The 20,698-nt window shown below is 36.0% G+C and overlaps 2 protein-coding genes across 8 annotated transcripts in view; one reads left to right on the forward strand and one right to left on the reverse strand.

Annotated features, from left to right (window-relative positions):
* The window catches only part of CHPT1 (choline phosphotransferase 1), a 36,877-nt gene extending 36,419 nt beyond the window's left edge, over positions 1–458 (forward strand). For all 4 annotated transcript variants that reach the window (XR_007129423.1, XR_007129424.1, XM_047741288.1 and 1 more), the window contains one exon: positions 289–458. Coding sequence is in view for 2 of the 4 variants with exons in the window: in XM_047741288.1 (XP_047597244.1) it covers positions 289–333 (45 nt within the window). In the remaining 2 variants the exon portion in view is untranslated. The remainder of the gene's footprint in view (positions 1–288) is intronic.
* On the reverse strand, positions 68–20,336 carry SYCP3 (synaptonemal complex protein 3). 4 transcript variants are annotated; one of them, XM_047741294.1, is made up of 9 exons: positions 20,289–20,336; positions 10,161–10,306; positions 9,638–9,704; positions 9,465–9,499; positions 6,868–6,985; positions 5,963–6,062; positions 2,623–2,721; positions 496–600; positions 68–368 (listed from the first exon to the last, which is right to left on the reverse strand). In XM_047741294.1, exons 2-9 carry the CDS (start codon positions 10,291–10,293, stop codon positions 315–317), a joined length of 711 nt encoding a protein of 236 aa, XP_047597250.1. In that variant the 5' UTR covers positions 10,294–10,306; positions 20,289–20,336; the 3' UTR covers positions 68–314. The 4 variants fall into 4 exon arrangements, with proteins under 4 accessions (XP_047597250.1, XP_047597249.1, XP_047597248.1 ...); XM_047741293.1 differs by lacking the exon at positions 20,289–20,336 and adding an exon at positions 11,159–11,390; XM_047741292.1 differs by lacking the exon at positions 20,289–20,336 and adding an exon at positions 11,003–11,390.
* Between the last annotated feature and the right edge of the window lie 362 nt (positions 20,337–20,698).

Raw genomic sequence — 20,698 nt, forward strand, 5'->3', positions numbered from 1 at the left:
TGCTTTCTAACTTTTGGGACTAATACAAGTACACAGAAGCCAAAAGCTGAAATTAAATCATCTTTATTGCTAAAAGTTAATTAACAAGTGTTAAAGAGAAAAATTCACTATTACTATTAAAGATCTGGACTCACATAACTGCTCAGCTTTATCTGAAGGTTAACAGAAGGAAGGGTCTTGCACTTAAGCTAACAATTAACACGATGTATTTTAAACTAGAATTTTTAAACCTCTCTAAAAGAATTACAAGCCTCTTAGCTAATGTTGTAATTGTATCATATTACTTAGGTTCAAGTTCTTCCTTCAAAGAGTCATCAGAATAACATGGACTGAAGAGACTTTCGAACACTTGCCATCTCTTGCTGCTGCTGTTACATGAAAGGAAATATTAAACATTTGTTTAATTTTTAGATAAGTGTTATACATATTTCAGCAAATAAAATATTTCAATGCTTGCATTACTCCTTTTTTTCAATTCAAAATGTAATGACTTACAGTTTCCATCATAATTTTTTTTTGCAACATAGCCATTTCTTTTCTAAGTTCATTTTGTGCACCAGTAAGTAGACTATCATGATTCTTCTCCAAGTCTTCCATACTCTAAAACACAAAAGGCTAGTTCAGTTACAAACTACCACTTTTCATCTCAGATTCTAAACTTGTAGAATTAATTTTCAAAAGTAGGAACTTTTTAGTATTCAAATAATGTGCATTATTTATTCCAAATGAAAATATTCGAAGTAATACTGGAAACCAAAATACCCATTAAAGGAATAAAAGCATCAGACATGGATCAAATATTATTATAGGAGGTATAACAGTAGTGTATTTTGCTTGAAATATTGGGTTAATGAGCTGCTAAGGTCAAAATAGAACAAAAAAAGAATACCTTAATTTTTAAAATTTTTAGTAAGCTTTCTAAATATCAGGTAGTTATGTTATTATTACTAATAGTGTGATAGGAATTCATAAGGAGAAATAAAATGATCTGTAATATACCTCTTTTCAATTTATGAAAAACAAATTACATTATAAATCTTTTTCACCTAACAAATAGTGATCCTAACTCCTACTATATAAGAAGTATTATATTATTAAGTGTTGTGGAGAAAATAAAAAATATTAATACATGATCACTCCCTTATTCCAGTAAGGAAAAACAAAAATAATGCAAAATTTTATAGTAGGAATGGAAATGCAGCTTGTAGCTATGTAGTAGAAAATAGGGACTAACTCCAATTTATTTGGCAAAAGAGCAAGATTTAATAAAGAAAAAGTAATTAAAACTATTTTAGAGCAAGAGCATAAGTAAAAGCATGAAAGTACACAGTTTAGAGAAAGCAGTTATCTGGAGGTGTGAGGATTACCGGACAAATATAACAATTGAAGCATAGAGAAAATCATATTATGAGAGGGAACTTGAATAAGAACTGAAAATGAGAAACTGACTTTTTCAGAAGAGACGTTTTAGGAAAGTAATATGACAGACCTATGAAGGGTAGTTTGGAGAACAGAAAAAAATCAGCTGAGGTTTAACAGGATAAGCAAAGAATGATGTGGTTATAAACTAGGAAAATAGCTCTGGGAATTAAAAAAAGGAACCACAGCAGAAGTAAAAATTACTGACCTACTAATAACTGGGTATGAAGAATAAGGGAGATGGAGAAGTCAAATATAATACTAAAGTTCCTAGCCTAAGTGGTAACATTTAGTGATAAGATTTAGAAGAAATCTTTAGTACTTCATCAGTCTTAACACCAATTAAATGGTTTTTAGGCAGCCTTAGAACAAGCTGACTGGGAACACTTTTAAAAGTAACTTTGGTATAAATACATATTAAAAGTTCTTTAAAAATAATTGGTCTAAAACTACTAGTTTACTCAGAGCATCCTGATTCTTTTAAAAGGGTGACATTTTAACATTTGAACAAGATTATCTAAAAGAATCCCCACATCAAAAAAAAAAAAAAAGTATGTGTAGGATTACAATGAACTCCTATGAACAGTTACTAAAAAATAATATATCTGCATGAGTAAGAGGTCAATGCCACAAACCGTTATTTGCTAATATGTTAATATTTGCTAAAATATGTCAGATAATTCTTAATCCACAAGTTTTTAATCATCTGGCTTTATGATTATAAGATGCCATATAAAGCCATGTTCAGTCACTGTAATAATCCTAAAACGAAATATGCCATAAAATACATATATATTACATTAGAAAATAAAAAATTACTCATTTTCAATTGGGTACTTTCTATTTAGCAAACACTAGAGATACAAAGACAAGTAAAAGACTACCTAGAAATGACTTACAGACTTTCTATTTTCAGTTAAGATAGGACTATTAAAGTATGAATTTTATGTACATTATGTACATTTAGGTAAAATTCCCAATTTACCATTTCCTGTTTGAAGACTCCCCATAAAAACATTAGAATTGTAAAAATGTATTCAACACTTAAATCAAAATGGAAAGCAGTTAAGAATTTAAAATGTATAAGCAAAATGTTTTTCCCCTTAAAAGGAAAAAATTAATTAAAAAAAAAAAGAAAAAATTATCTTCTACTTCTAATCTAATGTTATATAAGAAGGTATTACATAACCAAATACAACAGACCTTTATGAACTGCTCATATAACTGTCTAATTGTTTTCAGTCTCTGGCTCTGAACAATTCTAGATTGTTGAAAAACCTTTTGTTGCTGTCGAAACATGTTCTACAAATATAAAAGAAAAAAATTATAACAATTTTGGTATAATTTAAAATTTAGTAAAAAAATAATTCTACATTAAACTTAAAAGGAATGGTTTATAAGTCAACAGTTTTAACTATTATGACCAAGTTCACCACTAATACACAACAGTAATAATCCTACCAGTCACTGAGTAGGAACACTTAACAATACTCAAGATACGCTGTTTTGGTTTTGTTTTTAAATGTAGGCTCCATGTGAACTCACAACCCTGAAATCGAGAGTTAGATGCTTAGGGACACCTGAGTAGCTCAGTTGGTTAAGTGATGGCCTTCAGCCTGGGTCATGATCCCAGGGTCCTTGAATGGAGTCCTGAATTGGGCTCCTTGCTCAGCAGGGAGTCTACTTCTCCCTTTCTGCCTGCATCTGCCCCTGCTGGTGCTTTCTTGCTCACTCTCTGACAAATAAATAAAGTCTTACACCCTCCCCAAAAAAAGAAGAGTCAGACGCTTACCTGACTGAGCCACCCAGGCAACCCAACAATACTCAAAATATGTTTTAATTCTTGGTGCTTTCCATATCAACACATAATGAACCTTCCAATAATGCTGATGTTTCAGTTCCTACTTTCCACCAATGGTTTTTGTCCCCCACCCTACTTCAGCCATTCACATACATGCTTATATCCTAGATTTTGTCATTGCCAGTAACTACAACTTCTACATAGTACTAATAGTAGAAGATGTCATATTAACTCTGTTAGATAACACTCTGAACTCTTTAACATATTATGTATGAACTAATTTCATCCTTGAAACAACTCTATGAGATAGGTATTATTACTCCCCTTTCATAGATAAGGAAAGTGAGGCACATAGATAATTTTTCCAGTTTCACAGCCAGTGTTTGGTCATACCAGGATAATTCCAGAGTATGTTTCCAGAATCCAGATCTAATCATTATTCATGCTGTTTCTCCATATAGCCCACTATCCAACCACTACTTGCTTACCAAGTACTCTTCATATTTAGTACTTGGTACACTCTTAGTACTACAACTCAATAATTTTTATCAATACGTAAAATTCACTCATCCTATACCTAGTTTTCACTATCCCCTATCCATATTCCTATGTCCTCACTTTCTTCCTTCCCAGCTTAAATTATATGGTCAATCATAATTACTCCTTTCAAATGAAAGGAGTATATATATCCTGCCCAATTTTTACTCTGTCACACTTGTTTGGCTAAACCCCAATCCTGAAAAATTCAATGCTCCAGCTATTCTGCCTACATCCCTGCAGCTGGTCATGACTGGAGAAAACCCCACAATTATGCTGACATGCCTCACTTTAAATTATGATCACTGTGATCACAAGCCTAAATTTGACCTTAATGCTGCTTGGAAATTTTATTTCCCTAGTCCATTTGCTGATCCACTCAGGAAAATATTTTATACCTTCTCATTTGACCTCAAAAAGCAACATGTTTTCTATCATCCAAGGACCTTAATTATTTCACTAGAGAAATATAAGTAATCCAAAGAGAACTTTGAGTATCTAACACTATTTCTACCTATGCACCTACACCTGTGCTCACATACTCCACCTTCTTCCGTTTTTAAGGATGAACTATCCCTGTTCATCACAATTGCTACCACCAATTTCTTCACATGTTCCAACCATTCTTAAGAATTCAACAACTGTCCTCCTCTTTCCATTACTTTTTATTTTTCACTCAAGATTATTCTTGTTGCACACAAACGTGTTGCTCTTTCTCATTCTTAAAACCACACACTATTCCTTTTCTACTCAGGCCAACAACCCTGTTTCTTTCTTTCCTATTCTCTCTTACATGCATTCTTTTTTTTTTTTTTTTTTTTTTAAGATTTTTGTTTATTTGATAGATCACAAGTAGGCAGAGAGGCAGGTGGGGGGGCGGGGAGCAGGCTCCCTGCTGAGCAGAGAGCCTGATACAGGGCTTGATCGCAGGACCCTGAGATCATGACCTGAGCCGAAGGCAGAGGTTTAACCCACTGAGCCACCCAGGCGCCCCTCTTACATGCATTCTAATCAAGTTTTTGCACTCCCTTTTCTACCAAAATAATTCTGCTCAAGAACACCAACAACCTTCACATTGCCAAATCCCCTCCTATTTCACCCATAAGGAGCATATGACAAGCTAATCCTCTCTCCCTTTTAAAAGGCTTTCTTGACTTCACTTGGAGTCATTTTATCCCCCACCTATTATAGGCCACTCATTCTCAGTCTCTTTTACTGGTTCTCTCTCATCTTGAACTCTAAACATTGAAGTACTTATTCCAGAGCTCAATCCTTAGACCTCCTTTTACATTTACAATCACTCACTTGGTGATCTCGTCCAAACTCATGCCTTAAATGCTGTCTTTATGTTGAGAATTCCCAACTTTGTATGTTCAATTCATATCTCTTTCCAGAACTCCAGACACCTATACCAATGGCCTACTCAACACATCCCCTTGGATGTTTCATATTAACATTTCCAAAACTGAGCTGACCAAACAACCCCTAAAATCATTTAATATGAATAGTACCTGAGCTCTTAAATAAGAAATGTGTGATAAGTTAATAAATTAAAGAATGAAATAAAAGGATAGTTAATGTAGTTGCATATATATGGGTGGGGCTCACTTCCACCTCCCATAGAGATGGGCATGAATCTCAAGTCTGGCCAGTAAGAGTAAACCATGCTTTGACCATAATGACTGGTTCAGGAATGGGCAAATGATCCAAACTAGATCAGTGATATTCCTCCACAGGACTTTTCTTTCTGCCAGTTTTTGATAAAAAACCAGTTACCAAGCTTGTAGCAAGTTTAAATTGCAAGAAGCTATCTTGCTTACCATATTGAAAGGGCCTATTAAGGACTGGAGACAGAGCCCAAAGACACTATATAAGCAGTGCTTCCTTACACCCATTCAGCTATGCCTGAAGCTAAACTACCCCTGGACTTCTTTTATATAAACTAATAATCCTTCCTTTGTACTTTCACAATTTCCGTCACTTTGGAACTGCAAGAATCACAACCAATATTGGAAGCAAAGGCCAACAGCTTTAGTAAGTAGGGTATGTGCCCATAATTCTCTGGCTTACCATTCAGCAGGAACAAAACACATAGCCAGCATGGGAAATGAAACCAAGCTATCACAGATCAACCACATAGCTAGGCTCTCCATTTCTACTTGACACTTGGTTGTAATTGATTATAAAATTAAGCGTGATACTAACAGCTAGTTTTTCTTCTTGTTCCTCAGCTTTCTGCACATCTATATCCCACTGCTGAAACAAAGTCAGAAATTGCTGAGAATATTCTTGGTTAAGCTTCTGCCTGTAAAACATAACAGTGAATTTTTCATATTTTATACCAAAACATTCAAAACAAAATTTGACATACTTTATAAGTACTACAGAAGGAAATAATGGCATCTTAAATTTTCAAATATGAAACCAAAAAGTAAAATTTTATGATTTTGGAAGTATTTCTTTTTCTAACCAGCTAACAGAAAAGCCCTCTCACATGATTCAGTTCTTAAAAACTATGGAAGTTTTACTATACGCATAATTTTTCCAGAAAGGTCCATTTCATCTCTAAGAAGTTTTTTTATTTTTGCCAACCAAATATAGGTTCTGATATGATAAATAGATTCAGTGAAGTTATGTTTATCATGTAAGATTTCCAAATAGAAATATTCCACTTAATTTTTCCCCATTTTGGTACAAGAATGATTTTGTAAAAAACAATTAAGTCGATTCAGCTAAAACACACAGATGTAGTATTTACATTAAGATGGATCTTTTTCTACATTGTTAAATAGGTAACTCTCATAAGGCTAATAATTTATATGACAATTTTTATTCAGTTGGTGTATTTCTAGAATGAATATGAATAACCTTTAAAAAACTCAGTTGTTATTTAAATGGAGGAAAAGATAACCTGCATTGATTTCTAAGAAATATATCTCAAGTCTATTAAGAAGGTTATAGAACTAAAGGACTTAAAGGAAAATCAAGCCAAATATATATTTTACTAGAGACCCTGGCAAATAGAAGATGACAGTATTTTTCATAATTTGCAGCAATGAATACTAAGAAATGATACAATGTCATGGCTGTGAAAAAACCAACAACCTTACCTTTGCTCTTGCTGGGTTTTCCAAACATGTTCAATTTTCTGGTTACTAGTTTTGAGAGAAGCTTTGGTATACAATTCTAGTCTTTTTCTCTTGGCAAGAAGAGCCTTGTTAATGTCAGCTTTATTGAAAATAAACATTCATTAAAGCTTAATATTGAAAATTATTTTGTTCCCACATATTTAAATTAAGTAGAGGTATAGGTGGTTCAACAGTTTTGGAAAGACATTTAAAAATAAACCTTAGGGATGCCTGGGTGGCTCAGTAGGTTAAACCTCTGCGTTCAGCTCAGGTCATGATCCTGGGATTGAGTCCTGTATTAAGGCTCCTTGCTAATCAGGGAGACTGCCTCTCCCTCTGACTGCTGCTCTCCCTGCTTGTGCTCTCTCTCTCAATCTCTCTCTTTCTCTGACAAATAAATAAATAAAATCTTTTTTTTTTTTTAAGATTTTATTTATTTATTTGAGAGAGAGACAGTGAGAGAGAGCATGAGCGAGGAGAAGGTCAGAGGGAGAAGCAGACTCCCCATGGAGCTGGGAGCCCGATGCGGGACTCGATCCCGGGACCCGGGGATCATGACCTGAGCCGAAGGCAGTCGTCCAACCAACTGAGCCACCCAGGTGTCCCAAATAAATAAAATCTTAAAAAAAAATAAATTAAATCTTAAAGTAGGTATAATATTAAAAAGCCAAGATTATTTGCTTTTTTTCCTAAGAAAGCTTTTGGCAATTAGTATCCCTATTTTGATTTTCCTAGAGCTAATTTTTTTAATTTAGAGATGATTGAAAAAAACTAAACATGAAAAAAGAAAGGGGAGTCTCAAAGACAGACCTTTAACTTCCTCAGGAGAAAACACTAATAAAGGCTAAATTTTTCTGAATTCGTAAAATATTCTCTAACTGAAAGAGATATATATATATATCTCTTTAGATATCTCTCATATATATCTCTCATATATCATTTATATGAGTTATTGCTAGAACTCATCATATGAAACACACAAATTTTAAAAGAATACAAAAAGGGACAGTGGCTCAGTCAAGTGTCTGCCTTGGGCTCAGGTCATGATCACAGGGTCCTGGGATGGAGTCCTGCATCACAGCTTCCTGCTGAGTGGGGAGTCTGTTTCTCTCTCTGCCATCTTCCCTTCCCCTTTTGTTCTCTCATACAAATAAATAAATTTAAAAATCTAAAAAGAATCCAAAAAGGATAAAAACAGTTAAGTAAGAATATTATTTTTTTTAAAATATAATCTGTGATACTTTCAAATATAATTTTTACCAAAAGAGATAAAAACCAAGCATAGAAAAACCTTAATTTAAGTAAGTATCTTGATAAATTCACTCAAGTACCCTTTTAAATATTTCCATGGAATCTTTTTTTTCCCTGGACTTACTAAAAGAAAATTTTTTTCTTACTGAAGTATAGTTGACACACAATGTTATAGATTAGTTTCAGGTTTATGACAATGATTTCTGGAGCTTTTTATAAGACATTTTTGTCCTATAAAACTGCTTTGCTAAATACTTGCATATGAATCTACCATCAATAATTTTTTTTTCAGTAATCATGATGGATCTGTATTATACAAATATTTCATATTTCCAGTATATACCTATGATAAATTTAGAAGACAGATTATAAAACAAACATTTTTCTACCACCAAATAGAGCAATGCTTTCAAAAAAGACTTGACTGAGTACATAATCCATATAGAGGAACCAAATATTGTTCTTTTTTAAGAATACTATTCCCTGGGGGCACCTGGATGCTCAGTTGGTTAAATGTCCCCTTTGGCTCAGGTCAATCTCCAGGACCTGGGATCTAGGCCACATTGTGTTGGGCTTCCTGCTCGGCAGGGAGTCTGCTTCTCTCTCCCTCTCCCTGTGGCCCCTCCCCTGGCTCATGCATGGCGAGCCCATGAGCGCGCGCGTTCTCTCTCTCTCTCTCTCAAATAAATAAAATCTTTTAAAAAAAAGAACACTATCCCCTAACACAGTTAATGTAACTAATATTAAATATACCATTTAAGGTTTATAAACTTTTTGTCTGATTATATATTTCTCACTAGCTAGCAGGGTTACCTTTCTAAATGACATAGTTTAATAAAGTAAAAAATAACAATAAAGAGGTATTTTAAAGGGTTCAGTTTATACTGCTCCTAAGAAAAGAACACAGCAATGTCATAGAAAATAACTAAATTGAGAAAATGAAAAACTGACATATATACAGATATGTGTGTTTTTAACACTTGCTTTGTGAGTTTGTGGAAGTTCATATAAACAGGAGTAGAGACTTTCCCCTTCCATTTTTGTTCTAAAATTGCACAGTCCATTAAATTCACACATATATAAAATAAAAACACTATTCTTACCTCACCATTGTTAATACCATTCTTACTCTTCGCATTGACAACTGGAGATTAGGTAAGGAAATCTATATAGTTGAATCACACATACTTAGGGAAAATCTTATATATGAGGACAAGCATTAGATTAACAATCTTATAGTTCACTGATTAACATTTCTTATTACAGAGGTTATATGTTACACGGTTTAAAATAATTATCTTAAAAAAAAAATAGCTCTTAAAACATACCTCCAAATCTTTCCAGCATATTTTGTACTTCACCCCTGTGAAATTACATTAGAAATTTTTTAATTAAGGATTGAAATATCACACAATGTGTTTTACATACAATATTCATTGGACAACCAAAGTAGACTTTTCTTAGTTTATGTAACACGCAAAAATTATTTTGAGCACATCACCCCATATCTTCAAACACTGCTGCAGAAGTCCTTTTCTTCCCATGCTTCTCAATTACTGGAGTCTTCCCTGCATTGACAATAAAAAAGAAAAATATTTTTGAAACTATTCCATTTTGGTAATTTTTAATGATGAACTATCTTAATTTGGAGGCTTTCAGGTTTTTCTGCCAACGTAACTTTTTAAAGCAGACATATAAATACAGTACTTGCTCTGCAGTTTAGATAGAATTAAATCAGGATATAGGACCATTTTATAGGAACAATTTTGCAAGCCTTCCTGGTTTTTATTTGTTTTTATATAATACAGATATTTATGCTATATAAAACTCATTTATTTATTTACGAACAGACATCTGGAGAATAATGACTGTAAAGGAAAGAGATGCTGTGTAAACTTTTCAAGCTCCAAATGGGAAACATGAAGTACATGAATAAAGTTTTATTATAGTCTAAAATGTAGTGCATCTGGAAGGAATGAACTACAGGACAGGGTCACTGCCCAACAACATTAGATATACTGTACCTTCGGTAACATCCTCGTCTGAACCACTCAGATCTTTTTTATCTTCCTTCTCAAAGTCATAGGCTCTTACAACCTGATCCTCCATTGATGTCTTCCCAGATTTCCCTGCATGTTTTCTTCCAGAGGGCACCATATTTAGATGTTTTCTGATTTAAAAAAAAAATATATATATATATCTCAAACCTTCTGAATACAAAGACACCATTTAAGTAAACTGGTAAATTTCATAATTAACTATATCAAATAAAGAGGAATCTCCTCACTTATTTTGTTGGCCCAAATTAACAAAGAAGATAATGACAGCATCGACCCTGATTCCAGGTGTGAGGCGACGGAGAGTTGGTATCTGAGGGCTACGCGATCTGAATTTCAGTCCCGCCTCTGTCAGATTCCGGCTAAATTCGGGCAAGAATCTAGTTTGTGCATTTCTGTCACAAAGTGAAACCATAGTTGTTGACAGGTTCGATCCTGTGATCATGCCCCAAAATAAGTTTACAGCAAAATAAAAATAAGAGAAAAACGTTCTGCAATGTGTGCCTTGAGAAATAATTCCGCCTAAGATGTTCACAACACAGACATTGAGGACAAAGGAAGAGAAGCCCTTAGTCCACCCTGTTTCTGACAGGTTTAGGGCGGGCGCGAGGGAGAGATGTGCAGACAGACGAAGGCCCGCTCTGCTCCCCGGATATAAACTTGCCCAGGGCATCGCGACCAGTGAGACCCCCTTTCATCCCGCAGCTTTCCACCTGCCCCTCGCCTGATCCAGGCCCTGCACTCAGTGAAGTTCACTGACTTCATTTTTCTGTCAGAGGCCCCTAGTAGAGCCAGTCGGAAAGATTTACCTCACAGATCCAGAAAAGCCTTTGGCTCTGTTGCCCGCGCTAGAAAAAATCGTCCCCTCCTCCCGCATGAAAAAAACCCCAATGGCCAAAGACCACAGGTATAGGTCTCCAGACAGTGTCGCTGCCACTCCAGCCTCCACGGCCCCAGCCCCTCACCTGAGGTGCGGGTCCGCTTGGCCAGCACGACGCTCCTCTGAGGCAACTCAGAATTCCCGCGGGAGAAAAGCCAGAGCCGCTTTGCCCGAGAGCGTCGCTGATTGGCTGGTGGCTGTGCGCGTGCGTATAGAAGACCCACAGTCTCCGCCCCCACGGACAACTGACCACGAGACTGCTTACCCAGAGTGCCTTGTGGGCTGCGGCCTGCGGGTATTAGGGCTCTTAAGGTATGTTCCTGCCTCATTTTTTTTAAAATATTTTATTTATTTATTTGACAGACAGAGATCACAGGTAGGCAGAGAGGCAGGCAGAGAGAGAGGGGGAAGCAGGCTTCCTGCTGAGCAGAGAGCCTGATGCGGGGCTCCATCCCAGGACCCTGGGATCATGACCTGAGCTGAAGGCAGAGGCTTAACCCACTGAGCCACCCAGGCGCCCCATTCCTGCCTCATTTTTGTTTGTTTGTTTGTTTGTTTGTTTAAACTTGTATAGTACTTGAAAAGTGCAGAATATAAAGTTACGAAACACGAGGAACACACGACCTAATTTGTGAAGCAGAATTTTACCAGAAGAACTCTTGGCATTTTGTCAGGAAATCCCTTCCATCCCATTACTTTCCCGCCCCCAATTCCCCGGTCAGAGAGATTTTCTCACTTATCCTGAATTCTGTGTAAATCATCGTCTCTCACATTTTCTAAGTTTTGTTTCCACATACAAGTATCCTTAACCTTGCTCAGTTTTTGTGCGTGGATGGAACCCCCCCACACACACCACCAAAAAAAAAGTACCATATTCTTTGTAATATCCTTCCACTCGCTTTTTACTTCACCCGTCACTAAGAAAATCTATATTATCAGGTGTAGCCATAGTTCTTTCATGTTCACTGCCATGTAATATTTTATTGTTCCTCCTTTCCACAATTTATTCATTGATTTTCCTGGCCGTGCACATGTGGGTTGCTTTCAGAGCATAGCCTATATAAACAATGCCGATATGAAATTCTGATCTCATGCATATGTGCTAAAGCTTTTGCAGAGAATCTAGGTGTGAAGTTGCTAAGTCATAAACTGGATGATAATAAGTAAGTGAACTTGTTTCCAATTTAGTCCCCACCAACAGAGTGAGTTCCCATTGTTTAGTCTATTCTTTTTTTTTTTTTTTAAGATTTTATTTATTTATTTGACAGAGAGAGAGATCACAAGGCAGAGAGGCAGGCAGAGAGAGAAGCAGGCTCCCCACCGAGCAGAGAGCCCGATGTGAGGCTCGATCTCAGGACTCTGGGATCAGGACCTGAACCGAAGGTAGAGGCTTTAACCCCCTGAGCCACGCAGGTGCCCCTGTTTAGTATATTCTTAATTTTGCTATTCTATCGGGTATAAAATGATACTACTTTGGGTGTGCTTTATATTTCTCCAGTCACTCAGAAGATTAAACTCTTATTATGCTTATTGGCTATTTGCATGTTCTTTTCCTTGAAATATCTATTTGGGGGTTTTTGTTGATTTGTAAGCCTTTATGTATGCTGGATACTAATTTTTATGACTTTTCCAGTATGTTTTCAAAGAAACATCTTTATTCTGAAGTCATAAAAATATAAAGGTTTTAAGGTTTTATTTTTTATTTTTTACGTCTTTGTTAATCTAGAATCGATTTTTGTGCTCGGTGTCAAGGTAGGATCCAATTACTTTTTTTTGCCTTGTATGGAACCCAATTTCTTGAATAGTTCGTGCTTTCCCTATAACAGCTCTATGTTCCTTTGTATGATGTTTCTACATGTTTTTGAGTTTGCTTCTTTAACATATTCCACTGGCCAGTCTGCGTGTCCCTGTGCCAAAACCATAGTTTTCATCATTCCAGCCTTATTATATCTTTGATATCCTTTTTTTTGGGGGGGGGCAGCAAAGCAAGGTTTATTGAGCAATGGCAAAGTGACAGTACAAAGCTCCCAAGGAGGGAGGGGACCGATGGGGTTGCACTATCTTTAGTATTTAATAGGGCAAGTCTCATACCTTAGTTTCTTCAGGAGTATTCTGTGTACTTTTGAACTTTTTCTTTTCATGTAAATTTTAGAAACTGTTTTCTAAGTTCCATGAAAAAAAACGTCTTGGATTTTGATTGGAATTGCACTGAATCCAGAGCTCAGTTTGAGGAAATGAAGTCTTCTTAGTCTTGAATATAGCATATTTTCCATTTATTTAGAACTTCTTTAATATCAGTCAATAAAGTTAGTCCTTTTTTTCTGTGTACAGGGGTTTCACTGTTATCAGATTATTTATAAATTATATTGTTATTTTTTTCTGATTGCTGGTATATAAAAATCCAGTTGATTTCTGATATTGATCTTATTCTTATACCCAGCTGGATATAATAATTTGTAGAGGCTGAGACGGTATAATCATATCATCTGTGAATAATGACATTTTTGTTTCTAATTCTTAGGCTTTTTTTTTTCCTTTCTTTTCTGACTGTACTCATGAGAATGTTTACAGATGAGTAGAAGCATCAATATTGAACATTCTTTCCTATTTTAAAGGTCATGTTTCTAAGGTTTCTACTAACAATGATGATGCTGTATGTAGATAGTTGCTCTTTTTGCAAATGTAGCTTCTATTTGTGGTTCGGTAAGTTTTTTGTTTGCTATGTTTGTTCTGTTATTCTGTTTTAAATCATGAGTGAGTGCTGCATTTTATTTAATTATTTTTATATCTAAATGATCTTTTTATTTTGTTGATGTGGTGAATAAGATTTATATATTTTTCTAATGTTAAACCAAACCTACATGCCTGTGATAAACCCAAGTTGATTGTTTGTTTGTTAATGTATCATGATACATTAATTTTGTGAGCATGTTGCTATATTTGGTTTATACAGCATTTTGTGTCAATTTTCATGAGTGAGATTGGCTTGTAATTTTCTGCTCTTACCTAGTTTGGAATGAAGTCTATGTACATGGCTTGCACCATGTTATCAAGTCTTCATTCAAATGCTAGTATTCATATCAGTGAGGACTTTTCTGCCCCTACCTACTTTTAAATATTGTAAATGCAAACTTTGAACCTTACTTTCTCTTACCCTATTCTCCTTCATCATGTACCTTTCTCCTAGCACTTAACATTTTTTATTATACGTGTAATTTATTTACTTTATTGTCTCCCCCAGCCCACTTTAGAATGTAAACTCTGAAGAGCAGACAGGATTGTATATAGTGTGAGGAACAGATTTAATTTCATCTTTTTCCAAATATCTATCCAATTATCCCAGCAACATTTACTAAAACATCAACCTTTGCCCCCCCATCCCCCATTCAAAATACTACCTTTATGGGTGCCTGGGTGGCTCAGTGTGTTAAGCTTTTGCCTTCAGCTCAGGTCATGATCTCAGGGTCCTGCATCGGGCTCTCTGCTCAGTGGGAAGCCTGCTTCCCCCTCACTCTTTGCCTGCCTCTCTGCCTACTTGTGATCTTTCTCTCTCTGTCAAATAAATAAATAAACAAAATCTTAAAAAAAAAAAACTACCTTTATTATACACTAAATTTCCATAAAGAGTGGGTCAACTTCTGGATTTTGTTACATTCCACTGACCTATCATTTATATACCAGTATCACAATGAATTATAGACACTTACGAGTGTGTGTGTGTGTGTGTATAAATAAAAGATTTACTTATTTATTTTAAAGAGAGAACAAGAGTGGGCGCCTGGGTGGCTCAGTGGGTTAAGCCGCTGCCTTCAGCTCAGGTCATGATCTCAGGGTCCTGGGATCGAGTGCCGCATCGGGCTCTCTGCTCAGCAGGGAGCCTGCTTCCCTCTCTCTCTCTGCCTGCCTCTCTGTCTACTTGTGATCTCTCTCTGTCAAATAAATAAATAAAAATCTTTAAAAAAAAAAAAAGAGAACAAGAGTGCACACAGAGAGGGAATCTCAGGCAGACTTCCTGCTTAGGGGGGATCCCCACATGGGGCTCAACCTCACCACAGTGAGATCACACCTGAGCCAAAACCAAGAGTCAGAAGCTTAACCAGGTGCCCCATGAGCTTATTTTAATATTTGATAGGCTACTTTCCATGATAGTTAATTTTTTCATGAATTTCCTAGCTATTCTTGCATTTTTTAAAAGATTTTATTTATTTGAGAGAGAGAGAGAGGGAGAGGGAGCAAACATGGAGAGGCAGAGGGAGAAGGAGAAGCGGATTCCCCACTGAGCAGTGAGCCGGATGCAAGACTCAATCTCAGGACCCTGGGATCATTACCTGAACTGGAGGCAGACACTTAACCTACTGAGCCACCCAGGTGCCCCTTTGCATTTTTAGAAATGTGACTTTTAGCATCATCTTGTGTCTCTCTAAGAAGAAAAACCTTGACTTTTTAGAAGTTTTTATTTAAATTCCAGTTCGTTAGTGTACATACAGTGTAATATTAGTTTCAAGTATACAATATAGTGATTCAGCATTTCCGTACAACATCAGGTGCTCACCATAGCAAGTGCACTCCTTAATACCCATCTGTTTTACCCATCCCTCCACCTGCCTCCCCTCTAGTAACCAGCAGTTTGTTCTCTATAGTTAAGAGTCTGTTTCTTGGTTTGCCTCCCTCTTTTTCCCCTCTTTGCTCATTTGTTTTGTTTCTTAAATTCCACATATGAGTGAAATCGTTGGTATTTGTCTATGACTGACTTATTTTGCTTAGCATGATTCTTTCTAGCTCTATCCCTGTCATTGCACATGGCAAGATTTCATTCTTTTTATGGCTGAATAATATTCCATTCTCTATATACCACATTTTCTTTATCCATTCATCAGTTGATGGACAGTTGGGCTGTTTCCATAATTTGGTTATTATATACAATGCTGCTATAAACGTCAGGGTGCATATATACCTTTGAATTAGTATTTTGGTATTCTTAGGTACATACCTAGTAGTGCAATTGCTGGATTGTAGATAGAAGGTAGTTCTGTGCTAACTTTTCGAGGAACCTCTATACTGTTTTCCAGAGTGTCCACACAAGTTTGCATTTTCACAGGCAGTGCAAGAGGTTGCCCTTTCTCTACATCATTGCCAACACTTGCCATTTCTTGTGTTGATTTTAGCCATTCTGACAGGTGTAAGGTGGTATTTCATTGTAGGGTTTTTTTTTTTTTTTAAGATTTTATTTATTTATTTGAGAGAGAGCATTAGCTGGGGTGGGGCACAGATTTTCCAACCCATGAATGTGGAATGTTTTTCTATTTCTTTGTGTTGTCTTTAATTTCTTTCATCAGTGTTTTACAGTTTTCAGAGTGTACAAATCTTTCACCTCTTTGGTTAGCTTTATTCCTAGATATCTTACTGTTTTGATGCAATTGTAAGTGGGATTGATTGCTTAATTTCTCTTTCTGCCACGTCCTTATTGTTGTATAGAAATGCAACGGATTCTTAAAAAAAAAAAAATCTTATTTATTTTAACAGAGAGGGAGAGCACAAACAGGGTTGGGGCAGAAGGAGAGGAAAAGGGAGAAGCAGACTCCCCACTGAGCAGGGAGCCTGATGCAGGGCTCCATTCCAGGACCCTGAGTTCATGACCCAAGCCAAAGGCAAAGGCTTAACCAACTGAGCCACCCAGGCACCACTAGAAGTACAACAGATTTCTATACATTGATTTTGTATGCTACAACTACACTCCATTCATGCATCAGTTCTAGCAGTTTTTTGGTGGAGTCTTTTGGGTTTCCTATATAGAGTACCATGTCATTTACAGGTAGTGAAGGTTTTACTTATTCCTTGCTGATTTGGATGCCTTTTATTTCTTTTTGTTGTCTGATTGCTGTAGCTAGGACTTCCAGGACTGTGTTCAATAACAGTGGTGAGAGTGGACATCCCTGTCTTGTTCCTAACCATACGGGAAAACCTCTCAGTTTTTCCCCATTGAGGATGATATTAGCTGTGGGTTTTTCATATATGACCTTTATTGTGTTGAGGTATGTTCCCTCTAAACTTATTTTATTAAGGGTTTTTATCATGAATGGATGTTGTATTTTGTCAGATGCTTTTTTTCTTTGCATCTATTGAATGATCATATGGTTCTTATCCTTTATTAATGTGGTGTATCATATTGATTGATTTGTGAATATTGAACCACCCTTGCAACCATGAATAAATCCCACTTGATCAATGGTAAATGATTCTTTTAATGTATTGTTGGATTCAGTTTGCTAGTATTTTATTGAGAATTTTTGCATCCATGTTCATCAGGGATTTGGCCTGTAGTTCTCTTTTTTAGTGGAGTCTTTACCTGGTTTTGGCATAGAGTAATGCTGGCCTCATAGAATGAATTTGGAAGTTTTCCCCCCTTTTCTATTTTTTGAAATAGTTTGAGAAGAATTGGTATTTAACTATCTTTAACTGTTTGGTAGAATTCACCTGTGAAGACATCTGGCCCTGGGCTTTTGTTTTTTGGGAATTTTTTGATTGCTGATTCAATTTCCTTGCTTGTTACTGGTCTGTTCAAGTTTTCTATTTCTTCCTGTTTCAGAGAAACCTTGACTTTTTATTGGGATCTCATTAAATTTATAAATTTACTTAGAAAAAAATGACATCTTAATGATGTTAAAATATTCCAAGAAAGAGCAAGGGGTATCTTTCCACTAGTTCCAGTATACTTTTTTTTTTTTTTTTTTTTAATTTGAGAGAGAGAGCACATGAGCTAGCACAAGCAGGGGGAGAGGCAGAGGGAGAGGGAAAAGCTCAATCCAACACAGGGCTTGGTCCCTAGACCTAGAGATCATGACCTGAGCTGAAGGCAGACGCTTAACTGACTGAACCACCAGGCACCACTAAAATGCTTCTTAACTACACAAAAGTGGGGAACCTGGGTTCTGTGAGCCTGTGGGTGCAGCAATGGCACAAGCTCTGTTGGAATTTGTTGTCTCTCTTCTTCTTAGAGAAGTTCATTGTATTCTCTGTCTCCTAGTAATGCTGAAGGCACGGGTTATGTATGATTTTATTTTTGCTTTTGTTATTTTATGGTTCTCAGAGAAGATGTGTGGAGAGATTCAGATTCAGGGGGATCGCCATGTGCCAGATTCTCCCTCGAGTCTTTCCTTGTTTTTTTTTTTAAATACCACCAGAGGTGTATCTTTGCTATTAGTTTTTTTTTTTAATGACTTTTATAATTTACTGATCTTTTCTATTAAACCTGTTTTCTCTTTCATCACTTTTTGCTATTTATTATTTCTTTCTATTCTCTTTTGTTCTTTTTCTAACTTTTTATGTTGGATCATTGTTTATTTTCAGTCTTTTTTCTTTTCTAAGATATTCGTTTGGGATGATAAATTTCTATATACCCTCCCTTTGACTGAATCCCACAAGTTGTGATATGCAATATTGTCATTACCATCAAGTTCTAAGTATTTTTAAATTTCCATTATGAGTTCTTCTTTGACTCCTGAAATATTTAATATGTTTTTAGACTTTCAAACAAATGTAGTTCTTCAATTTTATTTTTTAATTGAAATACTCTAACTCAGTACCCTGTAATCTGGATCATACCTGTGATATTAAATGTGTTACCACTTGTTTTATGATTTAGCACAAGGGCCATTTAAAAAATTTATTCTATGTGTACTTGATAAGAATGGGTAAGCTCTGATTGGGAGGTCCTCTGTTCTAAATATGTCCATCTAATTAAGTTTACTAATTGTATCATTCAGATCCTTTAAGACTTGGCTGTTATCTTTGTCTTATTGGCCTAGGGATAACTGAGGAGTTACTGGTTATGTGCTTAAAGTCTTCTATTCTGGTAGTGGATTTGTATGTGTTACCTTATAGTGCTATCAATTTTTGATTTTTGTATTTTGAAACTAGTTAGGTACACACAAGTTTAGAATTTAGTCAACTTTTAAGGGCGTCTGGGTGGCTCAGTGGGTTAAGCCTCTGCCTTTGGCTCAGGTCATGATCTCAGGGTCCTGGGACGGAGCCCTGCATTGGGCTCTCTGCTCAGCAGGGAGCCTGCTTCTCCCTCTCTCTCTGTCTGCTTCTCTGCCTACTAGTGATCTCTCTCTGTCAAATAAATAAATAAAATCTTTAAAAATATATATATATATATATATATATTTAGAATTTATTCAACTTTTGGTCAGTTGAAACTCTAATCATTAGGTAGTTATTTTAATAATGCTTTTTGTCTTAAATTCTATTTTTTTATATTAATAAAACTTCCATGTGTTTCGTTTAGTGTTTATCTAGGATATCTTTTCTCATGTGTTTACTTTTAGACTTCCTACATCCTTTTATATTTCATGTGTACCCCATGGTGCATATCCAGTTTTGTTTTATGTTATACTATTTGGGGCATGTAGGCTGTTGGTCAGGGTGTTTCAGTTTTCCTCAAAGTGTGTTCTCCAGGAAGCTACTTCAAACCCATCCACATCATGGTTTCTGGGTTCCAAATGAAGCCAGAAGAAAGCAAGCCCCCAAGAATGACCATTTTCAAACCTCTGCATTTGTCCTATGTGCCAAAGTTATTCAAATAGCGAAGCCCTGCTTTGGAGAGTGAAGAAATAAATTCAATCTTTTTTTTTTTTTAAGATTTTTAAAATTTATTTGAGAAAGAGAGAGAAAGCACGAGCAGGGGGAGGGACAGAGGAAGAAGCAGGGAGCCCGATGTGGGACTTGATCCCAGGACCCCAGGATCATGACCTGACCAAAGGCAGGTGCTTAACAGACTGAGCTACTCAGGCACCCCAAATTCTACTTCTTGATGGGTGGAACAGCATAGGTATGTACATACAGAGACAGGGAAATTATTGTAGCCATCTCTGCAAATAAGTTATCACAAACCTCTTTTATATTTTGCATCTCTCTGTATCTCTGCTATAGTGTGGGCAATTATACTTGGTTAAGTCACTATGTGAAATGCAAACAAATACAGTTGTGAATGATATAGAAGTATAGTTGAAATTTTCTTACCCTCTTTGCATTAGCTAGGGTAGACTATTACTGCAACAAATAAAACCAAGCATGTATAATGACTAAAAAAAAAAAAAAAAAGATTTTGTTTCTTTTCTAACAGTACTGGGAAAGTAAATAGGTCCTCAGTGAACTTTCAGTGTGCAGTCAGTTAAGGACCCAGGCTGATGGAAACTCTGCCATCTTCAACTTACGGGTTCCAAAGTTGCCAAAGAAGTGGTCTCTGTCCCAGCCAGCTAGATGGGAAAAGAATATGAAGGAGCACAGGTAAGAGGTTTAAGTGACACACATTATTTCTGCTCACATTTTATCACCTAGAAACTCAGTCATGTGTAGACACCTAACAGCAGGTACAATGTTATTCAAGGAGAAACTCATAAAAATGGTTTAAAACATGAAATGAAAATTTAGAACAAAATTAAATTAGGCTCTGCCACTTATAAACTGTGAGACCTTGGGCAAATTACTTCACCTTTCAAAGCCTCTGTTTCTTTCTTCACTAATGTAAGGGGTGTAACGGTATTGATCTCTTAGAAATTTGGATTTTAAAAAGTGAAATAAGACATAAAAACTCTTAGTAGGTACTCAATAGCATATAGAAAGT

The sequence above is a fragment of the Lutra lutra genome, chromosome 8 (genome assembly GCF_902655055.1).
Source record: "Lutra lutra chromosome 8, mLutLut1.2, whole genome shotgun sequence".
Taxonomy (NCBI): Eukaryota; Metazoa; Chordata; class Mammalia; order Carnivora; family Mustelidae; genus Lutra; species Lutra lutra.

What these genes read in the sequence shown, in the direction of transcription:
- SYCP3 (XM_047741290.1), bottom strand. Translation starts at nt 10,638, where the DNA reads ATGATCACAGGATCGAACCTGTCAACAACTATGGTTTCACTTTGTGAC. An exon ending in AACAAGAAGAAAAACTAGCT is followed by an intron (nt 2,722 to 5,962) that starts GTTAGTATCACG and finishes TTATATTTGTAG; the next exon opens with AACATGTTTCGACAGCAACA. An exon ending in AAAAAATTATGATGGAAACT is followed by an intron (nt 369 to 495) that starts GTAAGTCATTAC and finishes TTCATGTAACAG; the next exon opens with CAGCAGCAAGAGATGGCAAG.